We start from the raw sequence: 14,078 nt of genomic DNA, 5'->3' as shown, positions 1-14,078 counted from the left end.
AATGGACATTTTTCGAAAATTAGACTTTTTCATTAACTGACACAAAAAATGGCATTTTGTGTTACACGAGTTACATGTTAAAAAGTCCTGTTTAGGAGCATCCGTATCACACTTCAAACACAACATAGTTAACCGGTGAACTAAAATATATCGTAACAACAAAGGGAGCACACAAAAAACCATGCTCACTCCACGACGTCTCGAGGCGAACTGATATACAATATAATATTGTAGTTCTGATTTTTCAATATATTATTGTTTGGATACAAATGAGAAGTCTAGAACCAAGTTTTGCATGCAAAATTTTCTTGTGATGGATACAGAATGGACCAAACACCTCGTATTTTCGGTTCATTTTCTAGTTTTCAGCTTATTCCACCCAGTCGTCGGACAGTTGAATTTGCTCTTGCTTTTTTCCATATTATAAAATTCTGAATACAATGAAATCATCCGGAACTCTATATCTAATGTGTTCTGAGTTACAAAAACGAGTAAAATTTCAACAAAATAATCAATTTAAATGAATTTTAGTTTTCAATCAACAATATATTCTAATTGCCACAATTCAAATGTATAATTCAAAATCCATCTGGGCGTAATTTTGTGCGCTTTCTGGTCTCAAGTTGAAGAGCTTAAAATTAAGCCCAGAGGAATTTTGAATTATACATTTAAATTGTGGCAATCGGAAGATATTGGAAATTTTGCATGCAAAATTGGTTCTAGACTTTTCTAATGTATCCAAACAATAAATTGGAAAATCAGAACTACTGCAAACACCAATCTATATACCGGTAGTGACTACCGGACTACAACGGTTTAAAGGGTAAAGGGTAGGTTAGGGTAGGGAGTTTCGTTTTTTCTTCTTTATATTATTCGAAATACAGTGTACAGTATAATCGTATAATGGTGCTACATTTTGATGAAAAACATACTTGTGCACTTTTGAAATATTGTTATTTAAGAATATTTTATTTTTCCAAATTGACTCTCCTTCTGAGTAACCTCATAGACCCCCTCCCCCAACATATATTTTTACATATTAATCATGTGTTTTAACCAGCTAGGAAAACCGGAAAAACGTGAAATATGCGGGAAATGTAGGGGAATTTTCTAAGCCTGATTCAGTGGACACCCTGAAGCTGCCTTGAACATTTTAACTTGCTTCAGGGCGTGATTATCTAATTTAATGGACACAATATCTGGGACTTTTGAGCAGACCATTACTTCTGTCTTTATCTTATTTATCTCTATATCATATTTATTTTGTAGAATCTCATGCAAGGTGGTTAGAGCTCTTTCTGAACTTATTCTATTCTTTGCTATTATAGCTATATCGTCTGCAAAACGAAGCATCTGAATCCAAACTCCATTTACCTTGATGCCACTACAGCACTCCTTGCATTCATTAATAGCTTGGATTGCTCTATATAAATGTTGAATAGTAATGGTGACAAACTAAAGCCCTGTCGCACTCCTCTCCTTATAGCCTTTCTCTGCTGCTCACCTATCTTCAAATCTATCCAAAAATCTTATAAATCATCAATAATTATTATTATGGCGAAAGTAACCAATCTCGCATTCTCTGTCTTATTTTCATTATTAAAACTGGCAACAATATAACATTAATCCTTTCCTAAATTTCCAGCCTTGTCCAGATGTTTATTGGTTTCCTGTCCTGAACGAGAGGTTCTGTAAGGAACTCATTGACATCGTTGAGAATTTCGGGAAGTGGTCTGATGGCTCAAATAAGGTGAGATAAATCATTATTAGCGTAAAATATTATTTTTACTATTATTCACAGCTATATTCAAATTATTATGATCATGTGTGCTCTACAAACTGTGACTTACGTACTTTCAACTTGATTTTTTGTTCTCGTAATTATTCGGAGATTGACTTTTACTTCAAGTTCATTCCAATATTTATTCTTATTTATGTTCAATAATTATTCTCAATAAAATACCGTGAATTACTTTAACAACCCCTTTTTCATACGTTTTTCTCGATTGCACAGAAACTACTGTATATTTAAACTGTATGAAAATATAGGATACAACAAAAAATTAGTAATTAATTACTAATAATATTACTGCTATCCTATTGAAATGAATAAAATACATTAATTTAATCGAATTAATAATTCCTTGGAGTTATTGGACCTTGTAGGTTCAATAGGAGTCTGAAAAGTCTATCTCTAAATTTATCTCTTAAGTCCAAACAAGCGAAAGAACTCTTGTCAGCACCTTTTATTCTTTATTGATTGATACAATAAGTACATCATCTAAACACGTACATTTTATGATGATAGGGAGGGAAAAAGTAAGGTAACCTTGTACTATTCCTCTCCCAAATCACTTATTTAGTCTTCATAGTCAACCAAAGCTGTCAACTATGTAGCTTCAGATGTGCTTCTTTTTTCAGTTGTCAATTACATTAGAAAAAAAAGCTCATTAGTCTTCATTGGCAGGATTACAATGAAAATAAAAAAGTTGTCAATTACAGTGCAATCGTCTCCTATTTTGTATCTTTTAAATTGAAATACGGAAAGCTAACATGGGTTGTCATATTCCTGAAACTGTTCAATTACTAAACGTATTTTAGAATAACACTGATATTTATTAATATCATGTTAAATTTGTTATGAAATAAAAGAAACTAAGTCAAGTTAATTACCAAGTTATTTATGAGTATACATTGTATTAGAACACAAACAGTTCCGTACCTCCTCTGGCTACACAACCCGTTGCCAACAATGTAAAAAATAGAAAATAAATAGATTTGATTTATCTTTTAAATTATTTAAAAAAGTAATCTTATAATATTTTACTGATTATCAAATTCACAATTCATCCGAAATTGAAATTGTAAAATTGAATTTGTTTACAAAGGACGAACGGCTACCAGGTGGATACGAGAATGTGCCAACACGAGACATCCACATGAATCAGGTGGACTACGAACGCACCTGGCTCGAGTTGTTGCAGCAATTCGTTCGCCCAATACAAGAGAAGGTCTTCATCGGATACTTCCACGATGTATGTATTTACATGCTGCGAAATGTCATAAGAAATCTAAAATAGCATAGATTCCAATATTGGGCATCTAACAGTGATGTTACATTTAAAAATAATTGTTTTTCCACTTATTGAAAAGTGAATAGCAACCTTTTTTCTTCATATTTTTAAGTATTGAATTGAAAACAATCATAAATAATTAGTAAAGGGCAAACTTTTTACTTCATACTCATGACCATTTAATTGAGAAAAAATCCTAAGAATTATTCACTTAGTGAAATTTTACCGTTTTACGGAAATATCCTATACGTACTATCAATGTACCTAGAATACCTGCATTCTAGGTACCTTGCGTACTATAGTTTTAAAAATACTTCGCTAAAAGACAGCTATTATGGCAATGATTGTGATGAAAAATATAGGCTCATTATAAACTATACTATTTTCTATTATTCATAATAATTGGTAGGCTATATATTTTTTTACTTACTTACTGCGGTGGCCACTCGTACCCTAGTCGGTACTTAGCCTCATCAACTAAGCCTCTCCAAAAGTTTTGGTCACCCGCGTCCTCCTCTTTTAGGCTTATCCTCCTAAATGTTTTGTTTTTTTGTTTATGCTTGATAATTAATTATATACTCGTGTATACATGACACCTACCTATGAGAAGAAGGTTATTGAGTGAAGTTTCACATTAATAATAATAACAATATTATAACATTATCTATTGAAATATTTTTCTATATCTGTAATTCTCCAATGAATGAGCAATATCATACAAGGAATATCTCATCTAAAATTGAATCAATCTCATTTTAGTTACGTAAGGAATATCTCATCTAAAAATGTAAGCAATCTTCTCATTTTAGTTGCGTAAGAAATTGATGTTTCTTCACTTTTGGAAATTTAGACTGAATTAATGTAAAATGATTGTAAAAATAAAATCAATAATTTAAAATGAATAATTTATTGATTGCAGCCCCCTCGTTCGTTGATGAATTTTGTTGTGCGTTATCGGCCTGATGAGCAGCCGCTGCTGCGTCCTCACCACGACTCATCCACCTACACCGTCAATCTCGCCTTGAATCGACCACACATTGATTACCAGGTATCACATCTCTACTATTATTTATTTATTACAGTTGCTCTTTATATCTACTATTCAAATCAGTCATTTGTAATTCGATAGTGAGTATAGTTTTTCATAAAACTTTAATAATCTCTTCATGGTGTATAATGTTCTCTTGCTTCAACTTTCAAAAATTATGACATATTTTTTTAATAAACTAGTCTCATTCTTGCATGTGATTTATGGTGTAAAGCAAAACTTCAAATTGAAATTTTCACATTTCGTGAGTGATGCTGGTTGGTTGTCTTATGCCCGGTTGCAGAGTCGAAAAATAACGTCGAACATAGTTAACAGCACAGACTTAACTATTTAACAGGCCAATTTCGTTGCAGAGACGTTCTGTTAGCTATTGCTCTGCCGATAGGTAACAGCGCGCCAAGAAACAGGTTTTCCGTTGCAGAGACGAAAAACCCACAAGCAGATGACGTCATCTGAGGCTACCAATAACTAAATGTGCTCTTAATTTAAATTCCCAAAATCGTGCTTATAAATCCACTATACAATCGCGCCAAGTATATTTTAAGGTTATGTTGACTAGTTTGCATGTTTTAAAAGACAGACGAAAATGATCATACATAATAGTTGATTACATTATAATAACGCTAACTATTTGAAAATGTAGATAGAGTGTAAATAAACTGAATGAAATATCATTGACTATTTGAGTAGCTTGGACGAAGATGTAATACAATTTTCAATCAATTTTATAATTTAATAAATTTGAATAATCAATTATTATTAATTTTAATAATAAGCACCGTATGCAGAGTCATTAGAAATATATCTTTTAAACTGGCTGCTTTGCTTCCAAGATAAATCAAAATGCCAGAAGGCAATAAAATAATTCTGGTCAAAAAATTTTTTTTAATTAATATTATACAATACTCATTTTACTTCTACCTCTAATCTTATTTTGCTTAATTCATTCATTTAGTTATCAAAAATTCAAACTAACTTAACTGAAAATAATTACAAATTGGTCTGCAGTTTACGATTTCGATTCGTAACCTCCAAACATCAACAACACAATAAGCAGACAGCAGTGTTGTGATAAACAAGCGACATGTTGTGACATCATCCGACTGGAGGTTTGGAAGAACTGTTCATAGTGATTCTCTCCCCGTCGCCAATACATTAGTTGGATAGAAGCATACCACGCAAGAAGTGGTATGAGCAGCAGCAGTGTGACTTATGTGTGTGCCTTATCAGAGCCATAGTTAAAAGGGGTCTGGCAAACGACTCTGCAACGAACATCTATTTATGGGCAAGTTGTTAACTAATGGCTCTGTTAGCTATGGGTGACTTTATGTAGCGACTCTGCAACCGGTCATTACTGTACAAAATGTTTTTTTCGCCACACTGCACAGAAAGCAGCTGTTTTCCAGTCCCTACGTAGATCTGAAAGACATTGTTTGCAGACGACTCTCGTCTGACGTCAGAACAGGTTTCTTTCCGGCCTAGGCCGGAAAGAGTACCCTTTCCTGCCGCTAACATGGAACTAAGAAAGGTGATCAAAAAACAGCTGATCGAAAAACTTTTCATTATTTGTGTTCATTATTCAATAATTAAAACATTTATAGCCTAATAATATCATCTTATTGTCATTTGAAAGAATAAAGAAGTATAAACTCAACCTCCCACATAATTGAACATCATTTTTTAGGTTATTTAGACGAATCAGAATAAAAAATAAAAATACTTGGACAATTTCCTGATATTCAGATTACCTCAGATTTGCTAGAGCTATCACCTTCCACTTCTGCTTTCGGAAGTGCTTAGTAAACAACTATTTTCATATATATATTGTTTATTTTTGTGTGTGGCGAAAAATAGCGTTCGCACCACGGGCAAAAATGTTTTTCCGGCTCGAAAACCGATTTCGAGCCGGAAAAATCTCATTTTCTGCTCTAGGTGCGAAATATACTATTGTTGGCAGTCATAGAAAATGTTTTTTAATCTCAAAGTTGGAATAATTGTATTGTGCAAGGAACGGAAGATATTTCACCGTATCGATGCTTAAGGAATGGCCATAACTTGTTAAACGAAAAATCCAATTAAGTGCTATTAAATTCTAAGATAGTCATTAAAAAATATTGGCATTATAATTTTGTAGCTAAAGGATATTCGATGAACGCTAAGGCTCAAAAATATTCGGCTGGGCGGGCGGGACTCCATGGACTGCTTTGACCCCTGCACTGCACCTCTGTAAAGCAGTATCCATGAACCAGGCCAGCTGGTCAGATAGAGCTATCGATAGAAGGAACGAGAGATATCGCACTGATCGATAAATTCCAATAGAATATAAATCTATAGAAATCATTTTCCATTATAAAGATAATCAAAATATGAGTAAATGCTATTTGATTGTTTGTATTTTCATTTAGTTGGTTGTTGTCATTCAATCATAATTATTCGTTTGATTACTCGTTCAGATAGTTTGATGATAGTTAGATAATACTTTCAGTTTTAAGTACCTAGTCTTTAGCAGATTTAATTTCTTCATAGACCCTTGCCGAGCGCAGGTTACACCTGCTAGTATTAAATAAAATTATAATGTTAATGTTTTGCAGGGAGGAGGCTGTAAGTTCATTCGGTACAACTGCAGTGTGGAGAACACAAAAGTGGGCTGGATGCTAATGCACCCGGGTCGTCTCACTCATTATCATGAAGGCTTGTTGGTTACCAAAGGAACTCGCTACATCATGATCTCTTTTGTAGATCCTTAGATCTCATCACAAGATCCACCAATATGCAGAGTGCCTATATTATCACCAAACCAATGTCTACTATTAGTTCATAAGACCGAAACATACCATGCTCTACATTCATATTGAGGAATACATCAATGTTTTCTATGTTAAAGGCTTTAACAAAACTAGGCTATTTATAATTGTAATTAACAAGTTCGAGTAAGATGATCAAATAATATTGTAAATGTCAGTGTGTTTGTAACTTAGAATTAAACATTCAGTAAACTGTTCGTTGTTGTAATTAATAGCTTTACATTTAGGATAGAATTTTTTAAATTTTTGTATCCAATATTCTAATTACCTGGAAGAACTTTTCAATTTTTTCTTGATATCTTTATAAAAAATAAATCCTCTCATTCATTTTTTATAATATGTCATTCTGAAATTTGGTGCTGTAAATTTTATCAAAATCCTATATTTTCCGGACGTGGATTAGTAATTTTGGTCTTTCTTTTGTGTTTTTTACTTTCTAAAATTTTAAAACAATTTTAATAATAAAATGTATGTGAAAATCAAGAATAACTATCACAGTTTTCCTTCATGGGAGATTGTGGGTATTTCGTTGAAAGTGGAACTTTCTACGGGACACCCCACAATTCAAGTCATACGCTTACAGCAACTGATCAAATAGAGGAATTGAATTCAGTCAGTTTCTACCATAAGAGTGTACCATCTTAGCAATAATTAGTCTTTATATTGATGTGTTTATACAGATCAGAACATATGATCTTGTTTGATTGTTTAACTTATTATTCTTCCTATATTATTCTTAGTACTTTGTAGTATTTTTCCAAATTATATGGACATTTTTATCCACGCTATTGTCTTATTTCACGCTATATAACCTTCCTCTACCCCGACATGCGACATAGGCGACCTCAATTGAACATGTTTTACTGTTTTGTAACCACCAGAAGAAGGAGAAAAAAGACCTTGATTAACAACAAAATTGCTTTCTATTCAGCTTTGATTCATTCAACTGTAACAAATCGTGTTACTACAAATTTAGATAAATTATATTATAACATAAATAATGATTATAACATCTGATTTGTTGAAAACCAAATAATGAAAACTTCCTTCATAAAAAAAACATATGAACTTTGAAGGATCGTAGGGCTCATCTTTAAAGAATTTTCAGAACGAAAATAGGCCTATGACACTTGTCGGTATACATGCCATCTTTGTGAAGAATATTACAGCTTAATCAGTCAAGTATTTCAAGCGTGAAGAGCTCACAGACAAACAGACAGAAAGACAGACACCATTTCTTCTTATATATAGGAAGAAGATGGATTGATGTATACAGGGTGATTCATAATTATGGTAAAATAATTTAATACGTGATAGTAGAGGTAAAAATAAGAAAAAAAGTTCTTATAAACATATATCCATAAACGCTTCATTAGCGAATTATACAGGGTGAAAGATTTCGCCCGGAATTCCGTTCCTCTGGTGAAATACACCTATGCTGAATTGTTTAGGGACTAGTTTTTGAAAAACTTATGCTGGATTCATATGGAAAAATATCTGAAAAAATTGAATAAACCTAAGCTGGAAGCTGTAGTGCTTTTCGGTGTTGTGTCGTGTTGACTCTGTAAGTGTGTGCGTAGATCCTAAGAATAACATCAATTTTCCTGGAGCAAAAGCTTAGTTCATGAGCCTTGCTTTTTGCGTTGTGTAGTGTCGACTCTATAGGTGTGTGTGTAGAAGTTGTGGGAAGATCAACGATTTTCCTAGAATATAAGTCTGGTTCACAACCTTATAAGGCAAGGAATTTGTAGTCGTCAAGGAAAAATAGCTGTCACTTGGTGGGAGAATGTATCTTGAATTGTAGTTGTAACGTTCCCTTCTATTGGTGGAAATTTTTCTAGAAAATTGTAACTCCCAATCACAGTTAACGTTGCTTAGGTCTATCTAGTATGGACGATCACACAGCTATCCACCTCAAGACGAGAAAAGCAAAGTGGCTTCACTCAGCGTCTGTCCTCCAACATAAGCAGTACTAAATAATGTAGTCTGTTCAGAACTTTGTATTAATCTTGGCATCCATGCCAGCTTTAGGCTTTTTTTTAGTATTTGGCTCTGGAACCTTTTGTTCCAGCAGCATTTTTAGTCTTTTTTGCCTATGTAGTCGCTTTAATTAAGAAGAGAGAGAGAGAGAGTATCAAATTGTCACCTCACCATGGAGATTTTTCTCCTATAACCGCTACTAAAGGTACGTCATAGATTTATAATATAATTAAGAAAATTATCTTCAAAGAAAGCTTCCATCAAAGTATTTATTGTAATGTAAGAAAATTAACGATATATGTTTTGTAGAAATTTAGAATACCTATTAGTAGGAATTAAGATATTTGTTTGATTTAAACTATTTTTGAAGAGGAAGCTATTAACCTAAATTTCAATTGCTGTTGGTTAAATCCAAACCAACTGATGTTCACAGTATATTATTATGAGCTCTATCAGTATTTTTTGGTTATAGATTTTATTTGTCTTTTATTCTAACAAAAGGCTTTCATGATTATTTAGGAAACACCTATCATGTAATTTATTCTTTTAAATTACACCATAAATGTGATTTATGTAAGAGAACGGACTAAACTAACAATAATACTCGAAATACCTTATTATGAAGTAATTCAACCAACTTGTGAATTATGTAGGCCTATTATGGAATACTATGTACTCATCGCTTTATGTATAGGGCGTAACCCTTATTACAAATAAGTTCTCTTCTTTTAAATCAAGAGATTGAAGTAGGTAATGCCTATTTAGGTTTTAAAGTAATTGATGTGAGTTATATAACCTAAAGTAGGTTGTTTTTATTATGTAACTGAAGTTAAGTTAATTGGTATTATCCTAGTTTATTTTTTTATTCTAACAGCGGTGTAAGTACGGAACATCAAGTATGGGATCAACGTACGAATCTATCATTTCACGGGTTCATGAACGTGTGTCTTTAAGCCGCTGAGACGCCTCTGAATCGATGGCCGTCCTAGAAGCTTGGGGTATGCTTGTATCCTGTCCATCTGGACGTGTAGAGCTCGATCACCGAGCCTAGATTCAATTTGAAGAAACAGCTATGAGGTAACAACTTTTTTCCAAATTAAACGAACGTCCCAGGAACTCCGGATGTGACAAAATGGGTTTTAGTGACGACAGACTTTCAATCTAGTAAAACGTGCGGAATTAGACTTTTGTTAAATCATAATTTTGAGATATTATTGGGGATAGATAGATTATTAATTTTATTAATTTGGTTTGAGTAATAGATTTTCGGTTGTATCTTTACATTGAAAAGTGAGGCCATATTTTCTCTGTAAGGATCCAGCTGGGAATTTCAGTTTTCTTTAATTTATAAATAATTATAATCTTCTAAACTACTAAAAGTTGAATGAGTACATGAATTTTTAAATGTCCCTTATTGATTAAATTTAAAGTTTTAAAATAATTCTCATCTTAAAGTTGTAAAGGATCAAATGAAGTTTCAAGGACCCTAACCTTTCCTAAATTTGTTTTGATGACATATATTTTTGAATAGTTTTTTTTAAGGTAGTATACCATGATGTGATACTTGAGGAATGTTTGTCCTTGCAGCGTTCATGATATAAAGATACTGAATAGTTATTATTGGGGGGGATCATTAATATTTGATAATGTTTTGATAGTGTTTTAAAGTTTCCAAGTGTGTTCAAAATTAATGTTCTAAGAATTTTATGAATTTTATGTGGATCTTTTCTTAAAATATTTATTGTTATTTATGATTAACTTCTGAGACATATCTATGATAATTTTCAATAATTGCTCTTTTGAAATTAGAGTCCTTCAAGCTTTTATGATTCAATCTAAAACGTTTTCAAATGTAGAGCATACGGAGTAGGTTATTACCGTATTACCTATTTCAGAGATAACCTAACTTTAGTAATTTTGTTTTCGGTTTTCATAATGTAACTTCCTTTTGTTTTATTAATTGTTGAATTTAACTGTAAGAGGTGACAATATAATTGATACCTTCTCTCTATTTCGTTGTCTCTCTTGTCATTTCTGGTTTCCCGTTCTCTAGCACTAGGTATGTTTATCAAGCATCCCTTTTATTAAGTTATATTGTGTGTGCTTCTAAATTCTAAATTCAAAATTAACTTTCTAAATTCTAAGCACGGCACAATTTGCTGCGCCACTCTGCTACTTTTGCTCTTTTTACTGACTTATTATGTTAATTTCAAATCAGTTTATTCATAAAATTGATAAACATTCTTATGGCTAATGAATGCTTGATTCCAGAAATGAGTATTGAAGTTTGGAGCAGCATACAAATGCTGAAGATAAACTAAATGAAGTTGAGTTTTTTATTATTTTATTAATGTGATTAATATTTCCCCTGTCTGTGTTTCCATTTAGCTGTGATGCCCTAGCTCAAGGCATTATACTGGTGTAGGGACAATTTTATTTTTCGAGATTCTTATAGAAAATGACATGTTAGGGACAGTCAGAAATTTAGTGGAAGTTATGATATGTCAGAAAACTGTAGTGACAGTAGCATTGCAGATTGTGGCCTGGATAATTGAGGATAAAGTTGAAGTAAGGTTAGCTTTGAGCAGTACACAAGAATAATAATAATTGATTGATTTAGTTGAATTTATTTTGTTTGTTTGAGTTTTGATTTTGTGTTTAAATTAGTCCTTGCATCTTCTAATGAAAGCCTAATTTCAGTGTTGCATCAAAGACCACCAAGTCTTGTGAATGGCGATTTTGCGTTTGATTGAGCTGATAGACGATGGCTGCAGTGTTGAGTCTTGATGTTGTCCGTGATGCTGATCTTCAATAGCGGGTCTGGTGAGCCAACATACTGTAAGGTTGGTGCCGAGACAAACATTGTCTATCCTTTATTATATTGTTTGAGATGTTCGTCTATCAAAATTTAGTTATCTGATTAGTACTGGAATTTCAGTTGTTTGATAATATTTCATTGGTAGGGTCAGTAATGTGGTATAAAAATATAGGGTGTATTTTGTGGTCTGGCATTGTAAAGAGAGTTGTCAGACGTGATAGGGTTTGTTAACGTTTCCTTTAGGCTGTGGTAATTTTTTTTTTTTTTTTTTGAGCTTAGATAGGTAGATGTGAGAAATCTTATCTGTTGAAGTTGTAGTTTTGTTGGATGAATTAAGTATCTGGAGTGAGTGTCGCCAGTTGTAAGGGGCACTACTCAGATGAGGTCCATATGACAAATCAAGGTTAATAGCTGGGACTATCCTTGTTGTATTTGTGGAATGGAAGATAGAATTTTAGCAACAGGTACTCAGAGTAGTATGAGCTAAAATTAGGTTTTATTCTGGTGACTGGTGTGGTTCCTTTCTGAAGATTTATGGGGGTCTGAAGAAAATAGATGGAATGCTAACCAAGATCAGGATTTTTTGAAATTTTAGGGTAAGCCTCAGTCGAAAGGTTCGTTAGATTGATAGCTGGGAATGGCCACAATACACTGTCAAAATTTATTATCTAATTTCTTGGGATAAAATTTATCTAAATAATGTGGGTAGTGAAAATCTAAAGTTTTATTTAATAGGAAAAAATGTTATATTATTAATAAGTCAATGTGAATTTGAAATGAGTATAATAAATGAGAGAAAGATTGAGAAAAGTTTAATTGGGATTTTGTAATAATAAATAGTATACTGCTATAGTTAATTTGGTGATGCAGACAGTGGAAAGTAATTTATTTCAATACAGAGAAATTGGGGAAATTAAAAATAAATAAATAATATTTGAATTGTATGGTGATAATTAATTATGAGAATTAATTTTACTTGGTGATAGGATAATTGATTATTTTTTGTTGCAGTATTGTGAGGATAAATTGGGGAGATTCAATAAATTATAGTGTTGGTTTAGTATGGTGACCTTGAATTTTTATAGATATTATTTGATGGGTAATAATAAAGTGAAGAATAATAATTGAATAAGATAGACAGGATATAGAATCATGTCCTATATTAATTGCAGCAAAAGTTGATTAATATAACGAGGGGAAGAAACGGGAAAAGGTAGAATATTAGGAAAAGTAGTTCTTTAATATAACATAAACGTGGAAAAATGATTGAATAAAAAAAAAAATAGAAAATAGGAAACGGGAAGAAAATCTAGGTAACTCAATTTTTCACAGCTTTGTGATGATAAAAAAAAGGGAATATGTAACGGGAAATGGAACAGGTTTCAGTACTATAGAATATGGGGACTATTTTCATTAATCTTGGGAATATGCTTATGTTGTTTGCTTTAGCTTGTCTTTGTCAATGGAATTCTTAAAATAAAGGTTTGAGTTTCTGAAGGTTCTTTATTGAGTGTGGTAGGCAGTATAAAATTTTGTTCAAATATTTTTGTGGAGCTTAGTTCAGTTATGTACTAGTCGATAGTGGAAAATTTTCTTTATAATATGATTCAGTGTCTGTTATCATGATCATTGGCCTAGGCGTTTGTTCTGTCATATTTCTTCATGTGCTGGAGAAATGAGTTTAATTGAGTATACAAGGAGAAGATAGTAAGTAGTAATTTGATGTGTTGAGAGAATATTGTAGTAAGTTATTTTTTTTGAGTTGCCAAGGTCCATTAGTTGTGATACTGTGGTTTTACCAAGGTGATAGGAAGCACAAATAGTAGGTATACTGGTGTATGTATATTGTCCTCAAATGTTGCTGTCCCAAGTGAGTAATGAGTAACGGAAATTAAGTGGTAATGATGTACTGAATAGTTGTATCTCTGTTTGTGAAACAGTGAAGATCTTAGTCTTTTCCAAAAGGGAAAATTCAGAATTGTAGCGTAGGTGTTGGTAGGTAATTGTGGGACAATTCGCGATGTCCTTTATCTTCAGCTAAAATCGACGTTATTTTGTTGCACGAAATTGCAAGGAACGAGATATGAGTGGAGAGAGTAGTATAAATGGGTGACATGAGTTTTGCTGCTAAGTTGATACGTGTATCAAGGTCAATGTGTATCATGATACGTAAGCTGCTAACATCGTTGCATGTGAGTTAACTCTGTGTAGTTATTGGCTTCATGACATTGAAAAGCGGTTGCATACGTAGGTCAGGGTTGCTTTGACGTGAGGCGGCCGTCAGCTGTTTCAGTGGTGAGATGCGTCAAATGTCAGTTGCTCGATTTTAACAACTTGTCGAGTTATGATGGTCT

At 32.7% G+C, this 14,078-nt stretch overlaps 1 protein-coding gene across 1 annotated transcript in view; it reads left to right on the top strand.

Annotated features, from left to right (window-relative positions):
- LOC111054404 (procollagen-lysine,2-oxoglutarate 5-dioxygenase) overlaps nucleotides 1-7,709 on the top strand; it is a 56,700-nt gene extending 48,991 nt beyond the window's left edge. Inside the window, exons 14-17 of the mRNA XM_039422846.1 lie at nucleotides 1,646-1,750; nucleotides 2,889-3,035; nucleotides 3,994-4,122; nucleotides 6,714-7,709. Coding sequence (XP_039278780.1) covers nucleotides 1,646-1,750; nucleotides 2,889-3,035; nucleotides 3,994-4,122; nucleotides 6,714-6,869 — 537 coding nt within the window. The 3' untranslated portion in view covers nucleotides 6,870-7,709. The remainder of the gene's footprint in view (nucleotides 1-1,645; nucleotides 1,751-2,888; nucleotides 3,036-3,993; nucleotides 4,123-6,713) is intronic.
- The last annotated feature ends 6,369 nt before the right edge of the window (nucleotides 7,710-14,078 follow it).

Source organism: Nilaparvata lugens, chromosome 3 (assembly GCF_014356525.2).
Source record: "Nilaparvata lugens isolate BPH chromosome 3, ASM1435652v1, whole genome shotgun sequence".
NCBI lineage: Eukaryota > Metazoa > Arthropoda > Insecta > Hemiptera > Delphacidae > Nilaparvata > Nilaparvata lugens.
Note: the sequence above shows the minus strand (reverse complement) of the source record. Positions and strands in the feature narration are given on the sequence as shown.